The following is a 27,854-nucleotide window of genomic DNA, read 5'->3' as shown; positions in this document are numbered from 1 at the left end:
TTTTCAGAGTCACCTGAACGCAGCATGGTTGTGGGCGCGGCTTCTTACTGAATGGGCGGGGCCTACGACAGGTGTAGCGGCTCCGACCTGCGGCTCCTCTGTCTGTGTGACACACGGGCAGGTTTGTGTGTCAGAGAGGAGCTCCGTTCTGCAGTGAAGGAAAAGTTAGTGGGTTTTAGGAGTTTTACGTTCAGCTGAGATGAAGCCAGAGCAGGTTGGAGCTCCTGGAACCACGCTGGACCTTCACCTGGGGACAAACGGGACAGATTTGGATCTTTAGGAAACACCTGCCGCGTCTGTGGCTGCGGACTGAGTTTCTGAACTCAGGACTGGAACATGATGAAGTTGTGATAAACGAGACTAAAGAGAAAAGTTAGATTTGTGGGGCTGAAGATGATGGAGAGGATCTGGACTCAGGCAGAGGTTCTCCTGCTGGTTCTTCTAACTGGTCAGTTTTATTTCCCCTTCAATTTTATCTAAAAAAGTGACATTTTGTAGCACTGATAAGAATCCTGTAATCCTATTTTTTCAAATTCAGTTTGAGAATACAGATATTTTATTCAATTTTGATAAAAAGGGAACAGATTTTATTGTTTTCGTTTTGTTTACTTGGAGTTCAAGTTGCTTAATGATATAATTACCACTAATTAACATGTTGGCCACAAACCCCTTTGATGGGGTTTCCTTTGAAAACAAGTATGTAGCTGTTAATCATGTTATTGAACTTTTATTTTGTTTTTATTCTGATGTATTTGTGGGTCAAACTTGACCACAAAGCAAAAAAATCCACAAACTTAAGTGTTTTTAAGCCTTATGGAGTGATTGATTGGATCATTTTCAAGCTTTAGGAGGTTAAAACCAACAAAGTTGTCTTAAAATCTTTTCCTGTTGTGAAGGAAAAGCTTGAACCTGCTCGGCAGCTATCACATCATAGAAATGTTTTCTGCTGCTGCCAAGAAGCTTTCGGTTCTTGTTTGGGAGCTTTTAACCCTTTTATTCCTCTCCAAGTCTTCTATTTTTGTGGCGTTTTTAGGGTATTTTGCCAGCACTACTAATGCTGCAATCATTCTGCTGTGGAAGTTATTTCTCTCTTTATCTTTTCTTTCATTTCTCTGCAAATGATGACATTTGCTTCCTTTGAATGTTCACAGATTACAAGTAAGATCAGTTCAGTGTTTTAGTTCTTAAACTGTGATACAAGTACCACTGGAGGCACTCAAAAGAAAGTTTGGTATCAGCTATTTACTGTGATGTTAAACTAAAAGGCAGAGAACAGAAGAACTATGAGCGATTCAGTAAAATTACAACCTGTAATGAGTCAAACCAAAAGAAGCAGTCGAGGATTTTCTCAGAAACCTCGTGAATCTCAGAGAACCGGTCCGTGTTCTGGTGTCTCCTGAAGCGGCTCCAGTGACGTCTCTGTTGGACCTGACAAGAAGACCTGACCTGACAACAAGTCGCTCCAAACAGTGAAGCAATGATCTCAAAGGTATTAATATTTGTTGAGTAGCAGAGGATGTTCTCAACAACAGATGGATGGAAGCAAACTGCACCCTTCAGGTGGGGTCTAAGTGCTTGTTTATGACACGCTTGTGCTGTTTTTAATATCAGTCACGCTACTTTAGGAGAACAATAATAACTCTGTTTGTCTTTTGACTGAAACTTTATTTGAGCAAAATGTTCTGCGTTGACTCCTTCAGTCCACAGGCCTCGTTACCCAAACAGGTCTGTGTCGCTCAGATTGTCACGAACGTCTGTGGTGAGAGGAAACGTTAATGATTTTTCAGGTGTGGCTGCACAGTTTAAACCTTCCTGCAGTAAAATTAAAGTGTTTCATGTAAACCGTCATCTCTTCAGCATCACTGAAGTTTAATTTATTTCTACCTTGAAACTTCATCTGTCTTGCTCTCTTGCTTTCAGAGTTTTTATAAAATTTATGATTTCGTCTTCTTATTTTACAAACACTTAGATGTTTGGATTAAAAAAAAAAGGAATAAAACCTTTAGTCTCTTAACTTCTCTGGACTTCAGGTTGTTTCAGTTTGTGCACCAAACAGGGAAACGTGGTTTTGCATCTTTTTAAAATATAAAAGACTGGATTTTATCTCGTTATTCTTCTTCTCTGAAATGTGAGATGAAACAAAGTGGCTGATGACGCACGCTGTGTTCACACGTGCACGCCAGTCCTAAAATGTTTCAGAAATCCACTTGATGGGTGGATGAAAACGCAAACGTTCATAACATCCTCTTCCATTTTTTTGCGTGCGATTGTTTTGTTTTATTAATTCAACCATCTGTTAAAATCACTCAAAAACAAAAACAACCTCAAATCAAGTCGTTGTTTAAGATTAGATTCTTTCTGATATTTGTAGATTTCTGATCAAATACATGTTTAATTGATTTCTACACATAAATTATCAGGGAGCCTCAAATGTTATTGTTCACACGCAGTAAATAAAAAAACATTTAATCAGATTTTTGAATCATTTCCTGCTTCTCCCTCGCTCATATTTCACACTGTAAGAGTTTATCTCTAGGTGTAAATCTGCCATTTCCAAAATAAACGTCCGACCAGCAGCTGTGATGAAACAGACTTGTTGACGAATCCTCTTTCACATTTCAGGTTCATGTGTAAAAGCAGCTGTAAAAAAGGCTCAATCGGTCCTATAAAGAGTTTGAAAACCAAATTACTTTTAGGCATTGCATTTCCAGTTTTTATCCCAGTATTTGTCATTATCAGCTGCTGCCAAAGGTGTCTGTGTTTGTTTGTAGTTTCACCAAAATATCATGAACTACTGGACAGATTTTATTAAAACGATCAGAAAGTAATCCTTGAATGAACACTGATTAACAAGATGGCCGCCACAGCTAATCACCCTTAACCAACACAAGAATGCCTCGGTTAACTTTATCCTCAGGTCGTACTTCAAGCTGCTAACAGATCTTGCAACTATTGCATGAAATTGTGCGTAGTTTAATTTGCAAGGTTTGACCAAACGGCTCCATCGGTTCTCATCATGAGATGATCTTAGATCTCACTGGCACGAGAGGCGGCGGGCGATATGCATTCTTTCAAGTAATGCTCTGCCTTTTTATTGCTGCAGGAACCTTTTCACTGACGCACAAAAACGATTTGCTTGTCTCCCTGCAGAACAAAAAAGAGTTTTTGCAAATGCAAGCAGACTTCTTTTAAGGAGTGGAAAATTATTCAGTTGCATTAAAATTACCCGAATGCTTTCTCTGTCCTGGAACTGGTTTTTTTTTGTGCAAAAAATAAAAAAAAATAAAAGCCTGGACTTTAACCCAGTCCATTGCAGTTTGAATGAGGTGGAGGAGTTTGAAACTGCAAGAACAAAAGGCTGAAACCAGACATCCTCGTGTTGTGTTCAGGTGTCCACATACTTCAGGAGCATTTTGTTTGCTGCGGGTGTGAAGCGTCGAAGTGGCGGAGCAGAATGTGGTTCGGTCACATTTGTTCGTCTTTACGCTCGAAACAGAACATGTTGCCCAACTTCCTGTTTTTATGACTAATCCTTAATGCTGCTCGTCTCCCTTTGTTTCCTTCTTGAGTGGAGATTAAAGTCACTGACAGAGCGGGAACTCCTCGCCGCCCCTTTTAGCAGCGCAGATGCACTTATCAGACTTTTGTTTTCAACAGGTGTGATAATCACAGGTGTGATAAGGTTACTCTGGTTCTGAGTGAACAGGAAAAGCTTGTACGGCAGCCTTGTGACGCTCAAGTGATCTTGGTGTTTGTCTAAAGTGTGCGAGGAGTGTTTAACTCTTTCTGTTCGATGTTTTACTCTCTCGTCTCACCTCTGGCTTCATTCCTTCCTCTAAAGTCACTTTGTGTCTGAGTCAGAGTCCATCTCATGACCTTTTCTTCCTCAAATCAGATCCCCAACACTTTTTGCTTTGTTGATCAGATGAGAAGAGGCCCGTTGCGCCTCTGAATCGTTTTGTTCCTGAGCTGGATGTCTAGGATCTGTGAGAGTTTTCCTCCCATATCGGTGTTTTTGTAATCATTTATTGAAGCTCGTGAATCAGTAACCACAGAAGGAATAAGCGCGTTCGCCCCCAGAAATCAAAGTTCAGATGTTTGTCTTTTCCTGTTTGAGTTTGTTGATGTGCCGCTCGCTCTCACACCCATTTCTGTTTGTGTCCCACGGTTGAATGAAGAGTTTTCGACAGGTGTGATAAAAGACTTAGTCATCAGTCGGAACTGCCATGAGCTTTTCGACAGTTTTGATTAAGAAGGATGTCATGATGTGAGTCTATAAAACAAATTAGTCACTTTGTGCGACTGCTTCAAAAGATCGGAGTTGCAAAAAGTCATTATTATATAAAAATATTAATACTCAAGGCAATTAGTGCACATAATTGTCAAGTTTAACACTAAACTGTCCAATGTTTAGGAATTTTGCACAAAAAAGAGGCACAAATGAAACAAACTTTATGTGATTGTCCATTAAATACAAAAACAGGACAAATTTTTTGCAAAATAATGGCTTGATTTCAAAAGACATGGGAGATCTTTCAAAATAAGGGTGTTCTGATTCCTCCATTAGGAACAACAATCCACTTCCTGTTGATATGTCTGGACTTTCTGTGTTACAAAAACACAAAATGATCATAGGAGACGAATGTAGCTTTATTAATATCACCCATTGACTTAATTATTATTGCCTGGCAAAGGTACATCTGTTGATCCCATCCAAAAATAGCTGCTAAAAAAACACAAATGACTATAACTTAGCTAATATTACAGATAATGACCTAAAATCCTCATTAAAATTAAAAATTTGGTCCTAGCCAAGGGCCAATCACGATCAATATTTATTAAAAAATACATAAATTAATTGGTTTTAGATGTATTATGTTAAATCATTCATATAGAAATATCAATGACCTTTTCCCAGTTACAGATTATACAGAATTTAGAGCAAACAGACTTTAATGAACACAGACAAATAGATCAAACTTCAAAAAGCTCATCATTAGCTATTATTTCTTACGCCTCACTCAGCTTTTAAATGAATTTTTTTTAACATTAAAACATTTTTTTAAAAAGCCATCAACAAAATCCTGATCATACAGAAATTAAAACTATATATTGTTGGCTTCTAAGTCACTGTCAGAGAAAACGTGACTAATTAGGCTCAGTTTTTTTAAGCAAAATAAGAATCAGAGACTGGATCTGTCCCAGACTAGAGGGCCAGATTAAATGTTACAGAGGGCCGGATCTGGCCCGCGGGCCTTGACTTTGACACGTGTGTCCTAAAGGCTGTTTATTTTTCTTATTCATTTTTCAGGATACCCTCAAGCACAATAAGAAGTGAATAAAAATAACTTTTGGGAGAAATACTTTTTTTAATTGGAGTCAGTTTTAATCAGATATGTTTTGGAACCAACACCACGTGGTCTTCTGTGTGTGTCACGTGTTTGAGTTCATCTTTTATATATCAGGTCCATCCATTCATCCGTTCATTTTCTTTACCCGCTTTTTTCCTGTCAGAGTCGCGAGGAGGTGGCGTCCATCTCCAGTGTGTGAGAGGCGACTTACATCCTGGACTATTTATCACGTATTCAACCTAACAATTTCCTTCTTGCATCATTAACAAATACAGATAAAAAGTGCACAGAGTCTGCATGCTAAGTTTGTTTGGATGACCTCATTTCCTGATTGGCGGTGATGAATGAGTGAACTGGAAAAAGGAATAAATCCGTTTACACCCCCTCTCTGATGACTCTTGTTCAGAAGATTACCTCTGCAGCCTGTAAAAACATTCAGAATATTCTAAATCATCTTGATGTCACAGTAGTTTCAGCTCAGTTTCATACAAGACTTCAAACTGTAATTTATATGTAAAAATTAGCCAAATATTTGACAACGTGCATAAAAGAAACCACCTCCAACTTCATTTTGCTGCTGTTACTAAAGCGCCCCAGGGGATCTCTGATAGAAGTGCTTCACAAAAATATCATCTTAGTGAAGGAAACAGTTTGCACATGAAATGGAAATGTGGATCCAGACCTTTAGACCTTCTTCCGCTTTCTTTGTGAAGTTTGTGATTTCTTCATGACGTTCTTTTCCAAAAAAAATAAGCAGGTTTGGTGAACTTGTGACCAACTGTAGGTGTGTCATTAGGAGAAAATGTTGAGCCAAGCAGTAATCTTTAACAAGCCAGGTCGTTGGTTTTTCTAAAGAAAACATCTATGTGCATACAGTGTTTCTGCATCTTGAAAACAGGACTTCAAATGACTATTTTCAGAGGATTATTATCATTATTATTGAACATAACCATAAATGTACCTCAGACTGGATTAGGAAGCTTCAGGTGAGGCGGTATGTTAATCAAAATTTAACATTCAAAGTACAGAATCATTTTTAGCTCAAAATTTCCATGACCCTGTAACTTCACCAACATAGCGTGCACGTAATGGTCTCTTCCTTTTAAAATAATGCAGTCGACCAAATGTCAAAGTTGTTTTTATTTGTTACTCCTCTCCTCAGTGGCGAGTGTTCAGGGTGACTTCGTGGAGCCTCTTCAGGCCGTCTCCTCCCTCCGCTCCCAGACCGAGTCTCAGACCCGTTTGCCGTGTCAGTACAAGGTGAAGGACTGGGAGAAGGTGGTGCAGGTCACGTGGAGCAAGGAGCTCCCCGATGGCACCAAGGAACAGATCATCACGGCCCACTTCGCCGAAGGACAAACGGGTAAATCAGCAGTGACTAAAGCTTTTACCCAAAAACAGTTTTTGCAGAATTAAAGTTTAGAAAAAGCACAAAGAGCTTTTTAAAAAATATATATTATGTTGTTCAGTTTTTCCACTTATAACTGCAATGTTTGTGTCAAGTGCAAACATTTATTTCAAGGAGTCAAAACATAATCTGATGCATTTAATTACTGCGTAAAACCGGTGGAGCTGACTGCGATCGAGCTGAATAACTTTCCTGTTTACAAACATCTCAGCAGAACAAACTAATGTGTTGTATTTTAACAACATTTCCAGGTTGTTTTCTACCATTTTGACTCTGTTCTGTTCTTATTTAAAGGCTTCAACTTTAATATTTAACAGATTTAATTTTGATGACATGAATGTTATGGATTTAGTTGCTGTAGTAACGGTTCTTTTCCATCTGCTATTAACGTTTCATAAAATATATCGCAGCCTGAACAGCTACTAAATTTAGAACAAAATTCCAAATTTAAAATCTACACGAGAGCAAAAGAGACAAACATCTACTTCATTATTGTTGCTGTAATTCTTTGGGTAAAGTGTGTTGGATGGTTTTACAAAAGGATTTCAAGTGAGATTACAAAAAGGAATCTGTCGTTTTGTGCATCTTTTATGAACTGCAAACAGACAGATGTCACAGACCCGCCCTTTAAAGAAAAGTCCAACCATTTAGGTTATTATTTTTTTCTTTCACCAAGTGGAAATAGGCTGTCAGAATGTTATTTTTTGTTTTGTGTTTCGTCTTTGTGAAGGCTGAACCAGTTTACTTTGTTTTTGTCAGCTTTCGGGCGTTACTCCGGCCGAGTGAAGTTCGAGAGCTCCAACCCCACCGAGGACTCGGCTCTGCTCATCCTCAGCACGCAGGAGTCCGACGAAGGCAAATACTCCTGCAAAATCTCCACCTTCCCCGCCGGAAACTTCGAGAGACACATCGAGCTCTCAGCCTGGAGTAAGTTTCAGATCTCCCTAATCCTGTCAGAGCTGCTGGAAAGAAGGTTCAGCCAAGAAGAACTGCCAACAGGTGGAATTCAACCCTTTAACACCCGTGGCTGTAAATTCTCTTTAGGAGGTGAAAAGGTTAAAGATAAAATTTTTAGCCTTTTGATTAAATTCCTTCTACATGCATGTAAAAAATGCAAGACTTTCAATCCTTGAATGGTTGCAAAATCCCCAAATCTGGTTGTTTCTTTGACACCAGAGGCCAGCTGTCAAAACACTGCGTAGGTGTCGGAGGGAAAGCTGAAGAATTTAGCTCTGATTTTTGAAACTATTTGCACAAAAATAACCCATTAAACTCCTGAATTTGTTCTTCCAAAAAAGGAAGAAGCTTAAAGGAATGCACGTCGCCCGTCGCCCGTCGCCTTTAATGTCAGAGTTTTAGATGAAGATCATCTTATAATGAGAAGGAACAGAGTTACAGCCGTTTTGATCAAACCTTGTAAATCAGGGGTCTCCAATCCTGGTCCTAAGGGCCACCATCCTGCATGTTTTACTTGTTTCTCTGCTCCAACACACCTGATTCAGTGGTTAAATCACCTCTTCATGTTCTGCAGAAGCCTGTTAATCAACCATTGATTCAAATCAGGTGTGTTGGAGCAGAGAAATAAGTAAAACCTGCAGGATGGTGGCCCTCCAGGACCAGGATTGGAGACCACTGTTGTAAATAATTAATTATTAATCTCACGTGATAATGTGAGATCTCGCAAGATGCTCAGAGTATATGTGGGGATGACTCTCACGATCACACCAGATTTTAGCTCTGTATCTCTAAATCTGACTGAGTTATGGCCATTTTTGTGTTGGCTAAAGTTGATTAGCTGTGGCGGCCATCTTGAATCGGGTCGATCCTGGATGTTAACGAGTTACAGATGCACATTCAGCGATTACCCTCAGGGAGTTTGACTAAATGTTACCAGACAGCACTGATTTTTAACAGTTGTTTAGGCAAAGCTGTTGCACAATGTGTCGTGTTTTAATGTTTGTGTTGCAGATGACTTCTGTCTTCCAACACAACAAATCCAAGCCGGGCAAAAACATTCCTGCAGCTCTGCCTTTAGTGGCTCATGATTAAAATAGCAAGGGAACACTGGGTTAAAAATATAAAAGGTGAGGGTGTTTTTCAAAGATGAAACACTACCAGTCTCATCAAATTAGATTAAGAGATTCCGGTTTGTTGGATGAAGGCCAGGATCTGTGTATAACCACACCCACTTTAATTGTTTTTCTTCTTTTGTTAAAGAAAATGTAAAAAAAAAGAAGTTAGAAACAGCTTTTGAACTAAAAACAGTAAAAAAAAAACTGAGCTAATAGTTAAAAAAAAACACTTCCGGGTACCAAAAAAAGTCTTAAATTGATTTGGCGATACTTTAAAGTTCTGCACCACACTGGAATGGTTTTTACAAATAATACCAGATTAAATCTTTTATAGCACGTTTTCTGCCATGATGAACTTTTCTGAGCCGCAGTCTCCTCCTGCGTGGATTAAACTGTAAAACAATCCCAGCCGGGATCATTTTTTTTCGAGCTGTGGGAATAAAAGATTTCTGGGTGGATCCTTTTTTTAAAAGACGTAAATATTAGAACGATGTTATCACTTCCAATCGACTTTCTCGTTTCGCTGCCAGTCATCAACAACAACGCTTCGGGCCTCAACGTGTCTCGGCACGCCTCGGATCAGGCAGACCAACAAAAACACGCCGACGAGTAACTGACAACCTCCAGCTCCGAATTCCCTCAAACTGCGACACATTCAGCCGCAAAATGCAGATTTGCATATAAAGTATCCACACGGGACACCTGTACACGCACTGAAGACTGAACCGACCTGTTTCTGCAGGTTTTTGACTGAATTCACTGATTCTTTGCACTAAATGAGACACTAAACCTGTTCTGTTTGTAAAAATCTTGATCGAATTACATTATTAGTTGTGGAGAACCAACGTTCACCCTGTCACCTGTTTTACTGCAGGACAAAACTGAAATAATGAGAAAAACGGAAAGAAACAAACGCATCACAGACGTCGTTTGTTATTTGCACTAGTTATGGTTTTAACTCAGTTTTACAGAAACGTGGATATTATTTGGTGTGGTAGCTGCTGACTCTGATCACTATAATATCTCTTAATGTCATTTACCAGGTTTAAACGGCTATAACTCTGACCCTTCTCGGATGATTTTAGTCTAAAACTCTTTCATGAAAGGCGACAGGCGATATGCATTCCTTTAAGGAATTCTAGGCCTTTTCATTTGATTGAGTTTTAATTGTTTCTCCTCCAAAAATGATGAATTTATTCTCTCTACCTTGTATTGGGACTCTGTCTTCTATCAGTCATAAGGTTGTTGTAATGAGCTCCATCTTCTCCTGTTTACATGTCAAAATGCTGTGAAGCAAAACACCGAAGAAGAGTCTGTTAAACGAAGCAAAAACTGTTTTAACGTTTAGCAGCAGGTACCATCCTGCAGCTGAGCCTCACCCTGATGTCATTTGTTTTGGGGTTTCAGTTTATAATAGTTCAGTTCAAAGTTAATCCATAATAACTGTTGTCCTTAACGCCGATTTACTTCTTTAATGATTCAGACTCCTGCAGCGTGAATCACAGTCGGAGATGGATGGGGAAGCAAAAACAAAAGTGTTTACATGCAAACACCTCAGGTTTTAAATTGCAAACTGAAGTTTTTAAAACGAAACAAATGGCTTCAGCATCGGATTTCTGTAAATTGCTGAGATTTCTCGACACAGCGAAACTAAATGAAATGAAACACTAAACCTCGAAGAAACTTTTGTAATGAAACCCTGGTTTGCTTGGGCTGATTGCAGGTCTGTCTATGCAATAAAAACACAAAAAAACAACACATTTTGTGTAACATAAAAAGAAAACATCAAATATGTATGATTTTTAAGAAAAACATCAATTTTAAAAAAATTATAAGCAAAATAATTGAAGAAATCGGACCGTGACGTTACCATTTGTTGCAATTTCTCTTTTTTTTTTAAAGTGTTTTCTTATTTTTGTTTGACTCTGATGAACAAATCATCCCAAACCTCCTTTTTTAATATCTGTCATTTCTTAAAACCCCAAATGTTTTGAGTAGATAACCGACCTGGACTGCAGCCAGTTTGACTCTTTTACCGCAGAATCAGCCGCTGTAATCCAACCAGAATGTGGTTTGGATGGTTTTCACTCAAATTTGTAAGCCAATCTCTTTTGGATGGCAGAAAAAGTTCCTCCTCAGACCACAGAACAAATTCCCATCTTCTTTATGTCCATCTTAAATATCTCAGTTTGCTGAATCTTATTTATAATATCTAAGTGTTGCGTTCACTGACCCTGGTTTTCTGAAGCGATCCTGATTTTTACGACACATTCATATTTGTTTTTAATGCAGTGCTGCCGTTCAGTCCTCATGTACTGACATTCCTGTGAAGGATCTGATCTCAGCTGATGACATTTTCTTTTTTTTAACTCTTTAGTTGAACTAGTTACTCAGTTTTTCACAAAACATTGAAACTCTCCTGGATTTTAAAGACTCAGGGGCTCTGAGACTCTCGTTTTACTTTGCCGTGTTGCTAACAAACCTGAGTAGCTGTGAAATGTTTCAGAAGGTTCTTGTTGCTTTTCTACAGTTTTAAGTAAAACATAAAAGTTAAATTAAAGGAATTATATTGAATTTGTGGTAAATTAGTGCAGAGCGACTTTGGTAAATTTGCTGAAGAAGCTGAAACTGAATTATTAAGGTTAAAACGATCAGAACAGGAGCTAAAAACATGCAAAATGGTAACTAAAACTAGCAGAACTATAATTAAAACCTAAAGAAGCTAATGAGGCAAGTTAATTCTTTTAAAATGTATAATAATAACACCAAGAGCCGTAGCCATGATGTCCTGAACGAGCTGAACGTTCTGACATTTGAGTGGGTAAAATAACAAAATGGCTACATGTCAAAAAGGTACAGAAAGAAAAACAAAGAAGTGAAACCTGATGACTGTAGTGTTGTTTCTGAACCATCAATCATACAATTATTTCAGTAATTAAATGAAGTCAGTCTTTGTCTGTGAACTTGAAAACAGATTTCTAACTTCTGTCTGTAAGAATCACCGTTGTTTGTATCAAATGATCATTATTATTAAATACTTTGAGCGATACTCTGAAGATGAGCTTGTTTCACTTCTGGACATGTTGGCTGTTCGGTGGAAGTTTTTGCTTTATAGTTGCTGTCGACCAGGACTGACCTCTTCTCTCTTCTCAGCTCCACCCATCTTCTCCCTGGACCAAATGGAGGTGGTGGAGGGTCAGCCGTACGGCGTGGTGGCCGTGTGCCGAGCCGTGGGCCGCCCGCTCCCCGAGCTGTCCTGGGACACCGACCTGCCCGGCAAGTCCCAGAGCCGCGTCAGCGAAGGTGGATCCGTGTCCATCCAGTACTCCCTCCACCCGATGCGCGACATGAACGGGAAGAAGCTGGACTGCCTGGTGTCTCATCCAGACATGGAGAAACAACGCAGGATCTCCTACAACCTGGTGGTTAAGTGTGAGTACAGGCGGTGATGTTTTTGGATACATTAAAGTCACAGTGTGGAAAAGAAGCAGTTTTTGTTTTTAAACTCCAGAAATAACGGTTTTATGAGTGAAACCCTGATGTGCAAATCACAACACTGGAGGAAAAATCAACAAAATCAAAAACACAACAATATTTAGATCAGTGGTTCCCAACCCAGGTCCTCAGGGACGCCATCCTGCCTGCTGTAAGTCACAGGTGTCAAACTCCGTTCCTCGGGGGCCGCTCTCCTGCATGCTTTAGGCCTGGTCCCAATACTCACACTTCCACCCTCGTGTCCTTCAAATGCACGTTCATGCTGAAGGGTTTGAGTGTGTAGTGTGTCCCAATTCTCCGGAGTGCTCTTTAGCCCCGCCCCCTTTGTGTACTACATCCGGCCTTCGGCTAAGCCTGCATCCATGCGGACTTCTGCGAAGTATTTACCCACAATTCATCGCTGCTTGTGAGGTTTTGAATTTTTCTTTTTATTATCTTTATTGATAATGAAAGGGTTTTGAATTAAACAGCAGAAATACGGCAGTAGTGACAGAGCGAGCTGCGTCTGTCATTAAAAAAGCAGTTTTTAAGTGTTAACTATGAAAATAATAATTGTTTCACTCTGCTGTACAGGTGTGAATACTATCAAACTTTGCTCCATATTCAACAAGTCAGAACAAACCACATTTGCAACAACTTTGGAAAGCAAAAATACCTATATTGTACTTTTAAAATCGTACTGGCACCTTCTTAAAATACCAAAACAGCGACCGGTCCGCCCTGTTGGATGTCGCAGTTATGACGCAGAGGTGCAGGTAGAAGACGTAACCTGTGCTGTCCTAATTCTTCAATTTTTGCATGCTTGTAACCTGCGGACACGAACCCTTCTGTGTGTAGTGTGAGTATTGGGACCGGGCCTTAAATGAATGAGTTGTGGACCTGCTTCTGGAGAACGTGATGATTTGGTGAGGAGGTGATTAAACCGTTTGAATCAGGTGTGTTGGAGCAGAAAAACCTAAAACTCCCAGGAGAGCGGAGCCTCGAGGCCCGGAGTTTAACACTTTAGGTGTTTCCCTGCTTTGACACACCTGGTTTGAATGAATGAATGAATGAATGAGTGAGTAACAGGCTGCTGAAAAGCAGGGAAACAATGAAAACGTGCAGGATAGAGTTCCTCGAGAACCAGGGTTGGGAACCGCTGCAACGAAAACTAAACTTTCAAACAACACAACAGTTTCAGAAAACAAAAACTGCACTTGTGAAAATCAGCGGAAGAAACCAAAGAGCCCCGGATGTCAAAGTAAAGCCTATTGTGTGGAAAAAAAGGAAATTAAATATGTTAAAGGATTTGTATAGCATTTTGAAGGAAACTGAAGAATCTTTCTAATTTTACTGAAAAAACCTACAAAGAAAATGAAAAATATGTTCCAAAATCAAATTAGTTGTTCCCCAGAGAAGTTTAATTTGCTCTGTATCAAACTGCAGACATAAATCCAATCATTTGATCTGCTGTAATATTGTGCTTTAACTCAGAGGATGAACCAGTTTTGTGTTGACACACAACAGATGACTTGGCAAAAAAACGAAACAGAACAAAAATAAAACAAATTTAAGTGGTGTCTTTAGGCTCTTTGTGGCATTCTGTCTCATAGGCACAATCTGTTCCCATTTCTTTTAGTTAAATCTATGAAAAAAATCAAAGATAATCCAGTTTGGTAAACAGAAAACTGTATTTTAGCTACAACAAAGAGCTACTAAATGAAAACTTGGCCTATAGACGATCAGCTGAAGGATGATGCTCGTCTAAAATACAGTTTGGTGTCTTTGTTTTTATTTCTCAAAGACATGACTTTCAGACCTGCTGTCATATGTTGCTGTCGTAAAAAACACTTTTTGGCGTTGGGCGGGACTTAGGGAGTCACTTCAAACCTTTGCACAGTACTGCATTTTGGCCTAAAAGATTATTTCACTCCATTTACGTTTCCTCAGAAATTCAGCTCTTATTCTCTCGTCTCTTAAATGATGAAATCCATTTAAACGCATTAGCTGATCTCTGAACAGGAAGTGAAGGAAGGTTTCCTGTTAACGCGTCCATATAGTGCCAACAAAATAAAGAAAAGCTGGAAGAGAGATTCTGGTCAAATCAAATAAATAATAACGGGTCAGCTGCTTTTAATAAATGTATGACCTTTAAAAGTTGTAAAGTTTAAGCTAGTTTGGACAACAAAACCCAGATAATGGTTAAAGGACAACTTCAGCCTTCACACTGATAATTAAAATAAAACTCAAGGTGCACTCAGAGATCTACGGTGGCTGAAGCCGTAGTTTTGATTTAAAATAATCTCTGTCATCACCAGAGTTTACCGTGTTCCTCCTCTGCCAGCGCTCTCACGCCATCAGCGAGGAATTATGAGAAATGACTCAGTTGTTGTTAGTCTTCTCTGGGCGACGGGCCAGCATTGTTAAGATCTTCCTTTTTCATCATAATATTGACATGTCCTTGCCGTATTTCTGTGGATTTGAAAGGGTGAGGGGGCGGATAAACATCAGGCCGGCCGTATCGACGGATTGGGTCCTGAGCTGGGAATGCTGGGGCCTTGACTCTTTCTGTGTACGCTGTGATGCTTCAGGTCTGTTCAGATTAACAGTTAACTTTCTGTCCGACATAACGGACGGCTCACAGGCATCCAGAGGTGTGGACTTGAGTCCTAAACCTCAGGCGTTTACGAGGGGCTTATATTCCTGGAAGGAATGCATATCGCCCGCCATCTTTCATGCCAGAGTTTTAAACTTGGATCATCTTATATTAAAAGAAGGAGGAGTTAAAGCCATTTTAATCAAACCCTGAAAATAACAATATGCACTGTTAAGATATCTCACATTATCTGTTTGCATCATTCACACCGAATCGACCAACCACACCAAATTTTAGCTGAAAATCTGTAAAACTACCTGACTTGTAGCCATTTTTGTGTAGGCTAGATTTGATTAGGTGTGGCAGCCATCTTGAATCAGTTAGTCATTTGTAGATGTTCAACCTGTGGTTACTTCACAAGATAATTTGCTAACAGACGGAGCTGATTCTAACAGTTAATGGTAAAGTTTTAAACGCAGATCTCAGATGGTTGTTTAATGCTCGGAGTACGAGTTAGGGATCAGCCTCAGCTACTACCACACCAGATTTAAGCTCAATATTTGTAGAATTGGCTGATTTATAGACATTTTTGTATCTTTAATTGGGTTGGTTTCATTAAAATCCACCTGGAAGTTCATGAGATATTTTACTAACTGTCCAAACAAACACACACACATTATTGCCTTAACCTTCAGCAGTGGGTGTTAATAAGCCTCTAATTTATAAAAAATGATGAAGAGAGATCTGAAAGTTGAAAAGATGCATTTTTTCTGAAAGATCCTGCAGACTGGACACACGTCAGACTCTCATTCAGACAAAAGGGCTGCTGTTGTCAGCAACTCACAAAATATTTGAAACAGAAATGACAAATTCGTGGAATTATACAATGCCTCTATTGGTAAAAATAAAAGTAAAACATACAGTTAAAAAAATGTTTATATGTAATATACTGATTAAAGTGCATTAATAATTATTATATTTAAAACTTCAGAACAAACGTTCTGCTTTTTGCTCTTGAACGCAGCGTTTGAGTGAACATTTTTTGGATTCTGCATGCTTACATCTGTATTTATTTTATTTTATTTTAATTTTTTTTTATCAGACTCGCCATACCCCACCATCACCTCTCCCTCTGGAAACTGGTATGTGGGTTTGGAGAAAGCTGAGCTCGTCTGCAATGGTCGGGGATACCCCGAATCTCACAACATCATCTGGACATGGTACCGTCATCACTTTTTTTTTTCTGCTACTCAAACAAAACCTGCTCTTTAAGTCTGTCTGGCTGCCTTTAAGAGTGAGACAATTACACCTTTATTCACCTCACAGTTCTGCTTTCTGCACTGCCGAACTGCTCTTTACACGTCTCTGGAATGTGACTGAAAACGTATACAAACCTCGGTGCGTACGCATGGATTACACGGCGTCTAAAGACAAAGAAGCGCACTTGAATTTAAAGTGGGACGCCTTTTTTTTTCCTCGCTTGCTCGATTCACTGCAGGAGAAAAGCCGGGGTGTCGAGTTGCAAAATGTGAAGTGAGAGAATCTGGGAAGGGAGATTTTTTTTTCTCCACACAAGGGAGGGAATGAAAGACACGAGGAAGAACAGGAGTCACATACTAAGCACTTAATCACAGAGCCACACTTTAAATATCACTCTAATGTCTGGTAAAACACAGGGTCTGGGCTTTAATTAGAGGTGCTGCTGCAGCCGTTCCAGCCCTGCCTGGGCTGTTTGGTGTTGAGGTAAAAAATATTCAGCCATGAGGCAATCTTCATAAATTAAAATGATTCTGGATTAAAATGCTTCACCTTCACAGATTCTTGAGCACAAAATATCCCACGTTTTCTGGGAAATAACCTCCCACAGATAAGAATAACATCAATCTTTTTACTATTTCTATGGCAGGAAGAAAACTCTGCCTTTCAGATTTAATCTGATCTGTTTCTAAAACAGAAAATGTGTCACTTTTTATTTTTACAAGGAAGTGTGCATGAAATGATAGATTAAAGGTTACATAAAGTTGATGTAACAGAAATCCAAACAGAGGAGGAGTAAATGCAACCCCAGTTCGGAAAAGTGGAGATGTTGTATAAAATGGAAATAGAAAAAGAAAGCAATGATTTGCAAATCTCATAAACCTGTATTTTTTTCACAATGAAACAGTAAACATATCAAGTAATAAATTGTACCATTTTTAGAAAATAAAAAAAGAAAAATTTGAATTTAATGGCAGCAATGCATCTAAAATAAGTAAGGATGGGGGCAACAAAAGGCTGTAAAAGTTAGTAGAACAAACAATAGAAGCAGTTTGCAAGAAATCAGGTTAGTTGCCAACAAGTCAGGGAGAGAACTGGGAGTAAAAAGAGCTTTTTAGAGACTGAATCTCTCAGAAGTAAAAATTGGCACCAGTCTGTGAAGAAGGGCATCTAAAATATTGGAACAATTTCAGAATAATGAACCAGAGCCCAGCTTTGAGTCTTGATCAGCCACAACATTATGACCAGGTAAAGTAAGACTACTCATCTTGTTACAACAACAGATTAAATCTGCATCCCAGCATTTGGCAGCTCAGTTAACACCTCAACAAGACTCCTCATACAGTATCAGCCCCCTGCCCAATAAGACTACTACTGAGGAAGGATTGAAAAAAACATGGCAAACAGTCATATTTATAAGCTTAGACAGTTATTTACTGATAACTAACCCTAACCATGTATGCATTGATTTCTGATCACTTATATCTGACAGCAAATCTGGAAGAAAATGTTGAGTGAATGGGGTTTAAACTCGGTGATCTGGCTCTGCAAGTCGGTGGTGTAACACCACCATTCTCACCCTCATACCTGTAGGTGTAAAATACCACTTTTGTTTAACGTGATGCAAAGGTCAAACCCCTCTTGTTTTTGAAGTCTTGAACATGTAAGACTTTTACAATTTAGGATTTTATTGACGATTTCACAGAGTGCAACATGTATGTAGGATGCAATTTGCAAAAATGTTGATGCTGTGAAAATGTATGGTTTTTACAACTTTTGATTATAATTGTATATTATGCAAAACACCTTCATGTAAAGATTTCAGAATAGAGCCATAAGCATGCACGTTGGAGCCCAGGAAGTCTTGTAATTTGGAAATCTTTGAGCTTTTATTGCGAAACTGCAGCATTTTTGCTCTGTGAACTAACAAAAGTGTAGTTTCACTTACTCTGATGTAACTGATAAAGAGATAATTAACTGGCAGAGATGAAATCATTGAAGTGTAGGTGTGTGTGTGTTTGGATCATTTTAGCTGCTGAAGGTGGATTCTGAGCCATCGCCACTGGTTTAGATTATATCTCTGTGTGCGACTCGATCATAAAAAGCTAGGTGGGGCTTTGAGAGAAGAAACGTGAGCCCGCTCCGGTTCTGGGGGGGGTAAAGCAGAAAGTTAAATAGCCCCTGCAGCGCATTGAAACCAGGGGCAACTTGACCCGTCTCAGTGGACCCGATCAGGAACTGGCTCTCCTTTATGTGAGGCCTTCAGCTGCAGTTTAAGACTCTGCAGCCACCAAACCTGGAGTTTATTTGTTCTGCTCGAATCACCGAGCAGCAGGTTTTGGTTCGTGTCGATTATTAGTTTCACTCTGTTGTGAACCTGCTGTAATCCTTTGTTTGGAATTATTTAAAAACACATCTTCCATGATGCAAACCAAGCATTGTAGCATTTTATACTGTTACTTAAGAAGATTTAAAACTGGAATTCAGGTTTGCCTAAATGAGTCACTCCTTTTGTTTCAAGCAGTGACTCATGTCTTCTGCATGGCTCACCTCTTGTTGACATCTCAGCGAATTAAATTGACATATTTCTCTGATTATCTGCAGGAAAGGAGGAGCTCTGCCCAAAGGGGTGAATGTGAGTGGAGAGAAACTTGTTTTTGAGCGGGCCCTCCACGAGAATGACAGCGGGGTCTACGAGTGTAGAGTCAAGAACTCTGTGGGAGAAGGAAAAGCAGAGTATTTGTTATCAGGTAGGACATCTCAGGTTTTGTTTTGTTGTTAAAATAAATGAACAGGTGAACAACCGACTGTCCTGCTGCTTCGTGCTTCATCTGCAGGCTTTAAAGGTTGAATTTTAAGAACAATTTTGCTTTTGATTGTAAGAAGTTATGCTGCCCTCATGTGGTGAACTTAGAGCATGAACCTACTGAATTAAAAACTCCTGGATGAAAGTTACAGTATAATGTCTACACTGTTAGCAAAATATCTCCTGATCCAGGGAACGGATTTTAATGAAACTCTCAGACAGCGATCATTGGATGTCATTTTAGACCTGATTGGAGTCAACCCAATTCAAGATGGCTGCTACAACTAATCAGCATTAGCTAACAAAAAAATGCTTAGGAAACTCTCTCAGTTTTGAAGATATTGAGCTAAAATTTAGTGTGGTAGTAGCTGAAAGTTACTCTCAACACATTCTTTGATTACTAACAAACACTACAAGATTGTACATTAATATCATTTCCAAGGTTGATCCATCAGTTCTCAACATGAAATGCAGCGGGTGACATGCATTCCTTCAAGAAAAGCCAGGCCTTTAATTAACTGTGTTTTTTCTGCTGCCTTCATAGTTTCTTTAACGCAAAGACAAAGTGGAGATTCCGCGGCTGACAACACGATGCTGATCATTATCGGCGCTGCAGCCGGAGTGGCGGTCGTGGTTCTGGTTGCTGTGGTCCTGCTGGTCAGACACAAACATCAAAAGAAAAACAAAAACCTTAAGATGCAGCTGAAGGAGAAAACGTGAGCAGAGCGAAGTTTTTGTTGCTGTGATAAACTTTCAGATGCCTCATTAACGGCGTCATCTCCGATGACAGATCGTCTGTTAAATGTTTAGTTTAGTTTAGCTGTTGTGTTTTAAACCCTTAAAATGCATGACCTGTTTATTTAAAAAATTACATTTCCAGACACACCACTGTTCCATAAATCCTCAAAATATGCGTCTTTTTTTCTCTTTCCCAGGGATGAAATCAACAGCCTGTCAGGGCCGGGCTCCCTCAGGAGGCTGAACTCTGTCAGCTCAGACCCCAGAATGCAGGTATACAAACACGAACACAAAGGCTGTGCTTCTGAGAACAATAACCTGCAAGTGTGAGAGACACGGGGGCCGACACGGGGGCCGACACGGGGGCCGACACGGGGGCCGACATGGGGGCCGACACGCCCGTCCTGCCCGTCCTGCCCGGGCGGAGCCGGCAGTAAGTCAGCAGCTCCGTCTGCTGCGGAGGTCGATGATTACAGGCTGCAGCAGCAGCTTCAAACTGATGACACAGTCTTTATAAACGTCTGATCCACTCGCTTTTTTTCAGTGTCTTTGCATCCATGTTTGCTAATTTTCATCAAATGTCCTCTTTACTTTCCAGAGTGAAGAATACATCCTGGTCAAAATCGACAAGCGGGCGTTAAACAGCCAGATGTCTCTGGTGAGTTTCTGATCTGGAACCGAAAAATTAAAAACCTCTCCAGGTGGAATGGGTTCTCCAGAGCAGCTTTTGACCCACAAAATTGAAGCAGAAAACATTTGTACCCTCTGCTATTGCTAATTAATTGAAGTAAACAAACCTTGTTGATCAGCTATTTACCAAACAGCCTCACCAACTATTAGAACTTTTACTCATTTACGACCGACTAACAGTTGGGGCAAAATATGCTGTTTAAATTGTTTTTTATTTTACTTTACACTAATCTGATTCCATTCTTAGTGTTTCAAGAACAACTTTGGGAACCATTACATAACAAAAAACCCTCTGAAGTAAATTAAAAGATGAAATCAGTTTGTTTCAGGTTTGCGTGATTCACGTAAACAGAATAACAGGACAAGTTAATTTCCAGTGAAACCAGCACTTCTTAAAGGAATGTATATCGGCTGCTGCTTTGTGTGCAAAAGTTTTAAACAATAATCTCACATGATTTATTAGTGCTCAGAGCATGTGATGGGAATGACTGTCAGCTACTACCACACCACACCTTAATCCTTTACATACAGGACAAATGTAAAGGATTAAGAGATTGTCAGAAAATATTGAACTACTAAAAAACTAGGTGAAAAACAAAATAGGAACTATGGAATTAGTTGATAAACTGTGAAAAATGAGCAGTTTAAGGGAGAATATTTAAAACTGCCATACATGAGTGAAGCAGTTGTAAAAGATGAGGTCATTTGGAAGCTTTTGCACTCAAATAACAATAAAATGTTCCTGATGTTTGCAGCATATTTTGATTTTCAGACAGGAAAGGACAAATTTAAACCAAAAACAATAATAAAGTGGAATTTGCTTCCCTTAAATGACTTCATTTGTTTAATCAAAGAGGTGGAAATGTGCCTAATTTGTTTGGTAATTGAGTAAATTAAATGGTTCCTGTCGGTGCTGTAACTTCCTCCTCCGTCTGCTGCAGGAGCGGCCCGTCTTTAAAGACAGCCAGTCCACTCTGGGCGGGAAGTGGGGGTCTGGAGGCGTAGAGCGGGACGCATATGGACGCCCGGTGGTCTGGAACGAGGACAGACAGGGCCTGAGAGCCGTGGAGATGGATGGAGAGAAGGAGGAGCGCAGGCGGAGGGTGGAGTCGTACGTAAAGAACAGCAACATGTCGCTGGTATGTGTCACTCTGGGACATCAGGCAGAAATGTGGTTTCGTTTGTGACGTGGTGACGCGTTGATTCACCTCCGAGTTGGCATCGTCGCTGATGGTGTCATAGAGACGAAGCAAAATACTTCAAAACAGGCAAACAAAGAACAGGGAGCGAAACTCAGAACGGGAAATCTATATCTGAATAAAAGATTCTTCAAATAATCACATGACCTTTAATACTCAGATATCATATGAGAGCAAAATCAAAGTTTACGACATCTTTAAAAACAAAAATGGCTGTAACTCCATCGGTTTTGCAGATATTGAGCTCAAATTTGGCGTGGTAGTAGCTGAGCATTGCCCCGGACACGTACTGAAGAGCTCAGCACAAGGTTTTTGCTTGGCATCATACTTATTTGTCTGTTAGCAAAATATCTCATGATTTACAGGACAGATTTTGATAGAACTTTCAGAAAGTATTCACTGGATGTGCAACTAAAATTGACTCCAAAAGTAAACAAATCTAATTCAAGATGGCTGCCATAGTCAATTAACTTTAGCTTACTATGACTAAACTACCATATAAAGTTTGGGTGGTTATCTGTAAATTTATGAATCATCCTGAACCGTTTATCCAGCACTAACACATCATATAAGTCCAAGGTTTGACCAAAACATTTCTCATCATAATGATCTTAGTTTAAAACTCTGACATGAAAGGCAGTGGACGATGTGTTGCTGGTGTCAAATTCAAACTAATATATACATATATTTTTATAAATTAAATCTGGGTTTCAGGCCGTATAAGATCTTTTTAATTTTAGTTATTTGAAGTATATTATCTGCCTTTTGGAGGAAGTTGAAATGCTGTTTTATGCTTCTTCCAGGATTCAGGTCTTCCATCTTCCCTGGTTCCCTTGAAGGCTCAGCAGGACGACTGCGTCGGGCCCAGAGAGCCCGACCTGGGCCACCTGCAGGAGGGAAGCCCCCCGCCTGGAGGAGACTGGATTCCAGTCCAGTCCGAGCCGGACGGACAGGAGGACGACGAGAGCTGCAGCTCCTACCAGATCTCCGAGGCTCTCGCCAATCATTTTTACTTCAGCAACGGGCTCCTCAGGCCGAGGCCGCACTCCAACGCCATTCTGCTGCACCCCCAGCCCCAAATCATTTGAACCTCAGACTCTCCTCCAGAAGAAACGCCGCCTGCATCCCTGCAACCTTAACGAACTTCTTGTGAAACACACGGAGTGTGTGACTCTTCAGAGACAAAAAGTGCACATTTTTACTTCTTTTATGGGACATTTTGAACTGTTATCTTTTACTGGAAGGTTTTTAATTATTTGGGGGGTTCTTTTTATGCCTTTTTTTTTGTTTGTTACAAGAAATGAAATGACTCTAAGGAATCACATACAGGAAAGCTCTTGGTTGGATTATTTTTGATCTAATATTTTGGAAATCCAAAGACTAAAAGTTTTGCTTTTGTTTAAATATCAAGGCACTCTAAGAGTAAAACTCTTATTATCCCAACATATAAAATGAATCACGACTCCTGTTGCACAAAGTTGACCGTACTGAGTACTAAATATTAGGTGCTCTTATTGAATTACACTTGAAAAATTTTACAAAAAGTCCCATAAAATCTGGTGTTTTGGTTTTACTGAAACCATTTGAGTCAAGTAGTTAGGAAGTGAATTTGTGTGTATATATTTTATATGTAGTCAATAAACCATAGCATTATGACCACTTTCCTTCCATTAACTGGGTTAATATTAATTATCTTTACTTTAAGGGTCAGACGGATGATCTTCTCCTGGGACGTAGTTTACTTTAGGTCAGTTGGAGGACGGGTTGGGGTCTCTGTAGATTCAGAGATGCCGTTAGTTAGCAGCTGGATGATGAACTGTATGTGTTTTAACCATTCCTCAGCAGTTTTTAGCAGACCCCACTTGTCAAATGGCTACTTCTGAAAAAAAAAAAAAAATTGGCAGGTGGGTAATATTAAATAGACGCCTTTTTTGCTCGGATTAGCTTGTAGGATTGCAAACATGTGAAACCTCTAATGCTAGAAAGTGGCATGAATGGAAGTAGCTTGTTTTCAAAATAAAATACCCTGCAGATCTATGTACAGATAAGTATTTATTATTTGTGTGGCCCAGTGCCGAACGGACTGGACCGTGCACAGTTCAGAGTCCGGCCCAAGGACACGTCAGGGAAGCCAGAATCAAACCAACAACCCAGTTATTTTATAAGTTCGAAACTGCCCAGGTTATATTTTTCCCTCTCGAGTAAGGCTGCAGAAAAACTCGCGACACATAATATTTTTGTATTATTGCGGTGATGATATCGGTGGTGAAAAACCCACATTTTCCTCCCTCCTCTTCAGTCGTCACTATCATCTGAACCAGATGAAGGAATCAAGGCCAGTGTGAGTCTGCTGGACTGGTGGAAAGGGATTTGCCCATTGGACATATGAACCAAGATGAGCGGTTATGATTGTAACCACACGAATGTTCCAGTAAGACATTTAAAACATTGCAGCAAGCTTGATGGTGCTATTTGCTCTCGTTGATGGTCATAATGTTATGGCTCATTGCTATTTGTTTATGTGAGCACACAGAACTGCTCTGTTTACTGTCTTGCCTTCAACAGCTACCTTCAACTGCCAAAAAGGCCAAAAGTGGAACTTTGAGGTGAAAAATGGACACAAACGAAACTTTTTCCACTCGTGGACGTAACGGGAAAAATGCAACAAACGAAAAGAAACAACCAAATAATGACAACCGTGACCAACTATGAATAAAGTCTTTATAAAAGCTGTCAGGTGACAATGAATACACTGTAAAGTGCTTCATACTGTATATGAGTGTTTATCTGTGAAACTGGAAAAATGTAACATTATTCATTAAAAGTTATCATTTCTTGACTTTTATGGACTCATCATCCCGTCAACGGCAGGAAAGAAAGTGAGAGTGGAAATTTGTTAAGACAGAATTAAAAATAAAATAGAAGGCACATTTAAAAGATTCAAGAGGTAAAAACAAAAGTTAAACCTCCAGGAGGAAGCAGTAACACGTATACCACCCTGTAAAACAACCATCTCACCCATTATTTTAGAACTGAATACGAATAAATATACCAAACTTTAGAGGCGAGCCACGTCAGCTGTTTAACAACTTCTATCTTCATACTGTGGGGTGTGAAATTCAACACTTTCCTGTCCTCTATGTGACGATTTTTCTCTGGATTTAAAACTGGTGTAAAACATGGTTCTGTTGTAAATTAAGGAGCACCGACAAGGAAAAAAACAAAAACTTGAACCCTCAATTCACACATTTAGCTGCCATAAGATGGGTTAATGTGTCCCCAACTCAAGAAAAAATTCCCTGCAAATCAATATGAGTTGGTTCTCGATTACATTATTTCCCCGATAAAGAAACATTTATATTCTGCAGGACTTCAGGTCTCTGTCTGTAAGTGAGAGACCAACGAATGGCTCAACAGGCAAAATGCTCTGGACTTCACCGTCACCAGGTCTCAACTATCCGAGTTTAAAAAGGAATATTTTAGGAATAACACTCCTGAGAGAGCGTCCCAATTTTCCCATCTTTCTGCATGTCACAGTGTGGAAAACGTGTTTTCTTATAAGAAAAACAACATCATATGCATCTAAACTGTGATGAATGCAAGAATACCTCAACCAACACGTCTTCAGTGGACCACATCTAAAAAAAAACCCAGATATTTGTCTCAGTTTACACAAGAGAAATACATGTAACCACGCTTGCAGTATGTGTTATGTCTGAGGAAAAACACGTTTTAAATTAGAGTGTAATTCTATAAAAGTGTACGGTGGTTCTGGCTGGTTCTAGAAGCCCTTTATTTCTGGGAAAACTATCATTTTTTCAGGCCAAACAAAGGTTGCAGTGTAGTTTTGAATTATAGTTGTAGATTATCTGCTGTGTTTTCAAGATTTGCCTTCAAATGCACAAAAATAGAGCATATTTTAATACTCCAGCTATGTTAAAAGCTTGACAGCCATACTGTTTGCTCTCTTACCGTCTCTGAACTAAACTGACTCACACCCAATTAGCCAAACATTTACGACCAAGATGAGTTATTTCTTCCATATAGAAAGTCAAAATCAGTATTCATTTAGGTGCATAGGGTTTGGGTCTGAGTGTTGTTCAGAATCTGATATTCTGCAGGATATTTAAACAGATCAGAGAGATCCATTTTAGTTCTTACAACCCAAGAAAGGTCAAAGTTGAAGTCTATTGAAAAGGCGCACAGTAAAATGAGTTTTTCAGTACGATAAAAATGCAGAAACATCCATCTGTTCCTTATTTTCAATGCTTATTAATTAAACTGCATTTTGAGCAAGTGCTTCTTTGTGAGTTCGTTGATGGGTGCGCAGGTTACTCCTCTGAGAAAAACACTTGCCACACATGTCGCACGTGTACGGCTTCTCCCCCGTGTGAATTCGCTGGTGAATCTCCAGGTGGCTGACGCGATCAAAGCTTTTGCCACAGAACGGGCAGATGAACCACTTCTCCTTAATGCGGCGGCTCGCCACCGCTTTGTGCAACTCGGGGTCATTCAACAGAAAGAGTCTGCTCTCCGGGCTAAAGGGGGACGCGTTTTTGGTTTGCTGTTGTTTTTCTGAAAGGAATCCAACAGGCACGTCTCTCTCTGGTTGATTTACAGCTTGGTGACTTGGCTGAGGTTGGCTGAAAGTCACGGGCGCTCTGGATTTACCAGAGGCACCTTGCACCGTCCCATCGTCCCTCATATATCTGTCAGAATACGCTGCCGCTGCCGAGTTATCAAAGATGTCCACGGCATTTTGAATGAGCAAGATTTCTGAGTCCAACTGCTTTGGTTTATAGAAGCAGTCGGAGTCATCTGCTGTGTCGCTGTCTCCCACTGAAATAGTCAACCACTGCTGGCTCTCCTGGTCCTGCAAAACCTCAGCAGGTTGTTGGTTCTGCTCCTCCTCCTGGTGAACTGCTGCGTCGCCAACGCTGGGGTCCGACTCCGATGCCTCCTCCACAATCTGAACGTCGTCGTCATCTTCTAGCTTGACAACCAAGTCTTCATCGTCTTTGTCTTCAGCCTCACACGGGTCAGATCTGTGATGCTTTGTCTGATGTTCCTCTGTCTGAGCGGGAGGAGTTCTGCTCTTCACTGAGGAGCTGACCTCATCTCTAACGCTCTGGTCAGAAGACAGCGCCTGAACTGAATCGCCTGGAGGCCCTGGAATGACAAAGCAGTCCTTCTAAAAACAACTGAAGCAGAAATTTCTCTTTGCAAAATCATTTTAAAGTGTAAAAACTGCAATGGTACATAAGGCAGTCATTAAATTCAATATGATTCAGGTTTGAATTCTGAAGATGCAACAAAACATATAATCCATTTCTCAATGACTTTATAAGAAGATAAGCTAAAAATTGAAATAATCCCTTACTGAATTTTTGTTTAAACACTAATTTAATATAGAGAAATATGAGAAACTTCTCACTAGATATAAAACCTTCACCCCACTCTTATTCTTTTAAAATTATTACAGTAAATGATAAATTTTCAGATAAAGCACCTGCTACAATTATTAAATCCAGTGACAATAATAAATTGTTAGACAATTTAATCTGAGTGTTTAAAGTGTCGGCTAAAGAACTGACAGTGCTAACTTGAATCAGTCGATTCAAACTTATTTAACTTTAATTTAGCAATTAGTGATTGTTTTGATTTTTCTTCAGCTGCAGTTCTTACCATCACCAGCAGGCGGCAGCAGCTTGCTTTGCTGATCTCTCTTGGAAAACGATGAGGACTTATTTGAAGCCAGAGAACGAGACATTAAACGCTCGTTTTCCATCGACATCAGCTTGTTGTTCAGAGCTTTAATTTCGCTTTCTCTCCGACGGAGCTCGACCTGAATGACAGCGAAGCCGTCCTCCCACAGCTTACTGAGCTCCACCACGGCGGCTTTGGCTAGCATCTCCATGATGGAGGTTAACTTGCTCTGAAAAGCCACATAGCTGCCGTCCATGTCGGCCCGGTTCGGCGGCCCCGCTCGGCTCAAACGACGTTTCGGACGTTAGACTTTCTTCATGTGAGGACAAACGACCAAACGGCAGCGGTGCTCGTTCGCCGTTGGGGTTAACATTTGCTGATTTGGGTTATAAAAAAAAATCCATAAAAAAACTGTAGCGCGACAGAAACAGGAAACGGTAACGATCACGTGACCATAACATGGGCGCTTCTGATTGGCTCGAATTCAGCTAGAAAACGTGACGTAGTGGAATTTAAGAGCTGCTCTGTAATGAATTACATTTGTTTACATTTATTTC

The 27,854-nt window shown here is 39.9% G+C and overlaps 2 protein-coding genes across 2 annotated transcripts; one reads left to right on the top strand and one right to left on the bottom strand.

The window, feature by feature from the left end:
- Nucleotides 1-93: 93 nt before the first annotated feature.
- Nucleotides 94-23,541, top strand: nectin4b (nectin cell adhesion molecule 4b). Its single transcript, XM_017411039.2, has 11 exons — nucleotides 94-448; nucleotides 6,514-6,714; nucleotides 7,519-7,686; nucleotides 11,985-12,263; nucleotides 16,004-16,121; nucleotides 18,763-18,908; nucleotides 19,509-19,680; nucleotides 19,900-19,975; nucleotides 20,301-20,360; nucleotides 21,334-21,531; nucleotides 22,395-23,541. The coding sequence occupies exons 1-11, from the start codon at nucleotides 394-396 to the stop codon at nucleotides 22,677-22,679; spliced, it is 1,758 nt and encodes a 585-aa protein (XP_017266528.1). The 5' UTR covers nucleotides 94-393; the 3' UTR covers nucleotides 22,680-23,541.
- On the bottom strand, nucleotides 23,536-27,714 carry LOC108232913 (zinc finger protein 287). Its single transcript, XM_017411040.3, has 2 exons — nucleotides 27,277-27,714; nucleotides 23,536-26,760 (listed from the first exon to the last, which is right to left on the bottom strand). The coding sequence occupies exons 1-2, from the start codon at nucleotides 27,551-27,553 to the stop codon at nucleotides 25,868-25,870; spliced, it is 1,170 nt and encodes a 389-aa protein (XP_017266529.1). The 5' UTR covers nucleotides 27,554-27,714; the 3' UTR covers nucleotides 23,536-25,867.
- Between the last annotated feature and the right edge of the window lie 140 nt (nucleotides 27,715-27,854).

Source organism: Kryptolebias marmoratus, linkage group LG20 (genome assembly GCF_001649575.2).
Source record: "Kryptolebias marmoratus isolate JLee-2015 linkage group LG20, ASM164957v2, whole genome shotgun sequence".
In the NCBI taxonomy this organism is placed as follows: domain Eukaryota; kingdom Metazoa; phylum Chordata; class Actinopteri; order Cyprinodontiformes; family Rivulidae; genus Kryptolebias; species Kryptolebias marmoratus.
The sequence above is the reverse complement of the archived record's forward strand: the minus strand, read 5'-3'. Positions and strand labels throughout refer to the sequence as shown.

Excerpts from the sequence above, each read along its gene's own strand:
- nectin4b (XM_017411039.2), top strand. The coding sequence starts at position 394 with ATGATGGAGAGGATCTGGACTCAGGCAGAGGTTCTCCTGCTGGTTCTT. Across the intron at positions 16,122-18,762 it reads CACAACATCATCTGGACATG|GAAAGGAGGAGCTCTGCCCA; the intron begins GTACCGTCATCA and ends GATTATCTGCAG. Across the intron at positions 18,909-19,508 it reads AGCAGAGTATTTGTTATCAG|TTTCTTTAACGCAAAGACAA; the intron begins GTAGGACATCTC and ends CTGCCTTCATAG.
- LOC108232913 (XM_017411040.3), bottom strand. The coding sequence starts at position 27,553 with ATGGACGGCAGCTATGTGGCTTTTCAGAGCAAGTTAACCTCCATCATG. Across the intron at positions 26,761-27,276 it reads GCTGCCGCCTGCTGGTGATG|GGCCTCCAGGCGATTCAGTT; the intron begins GTAAGAACTGCA and ends TTGTCATTCCAG.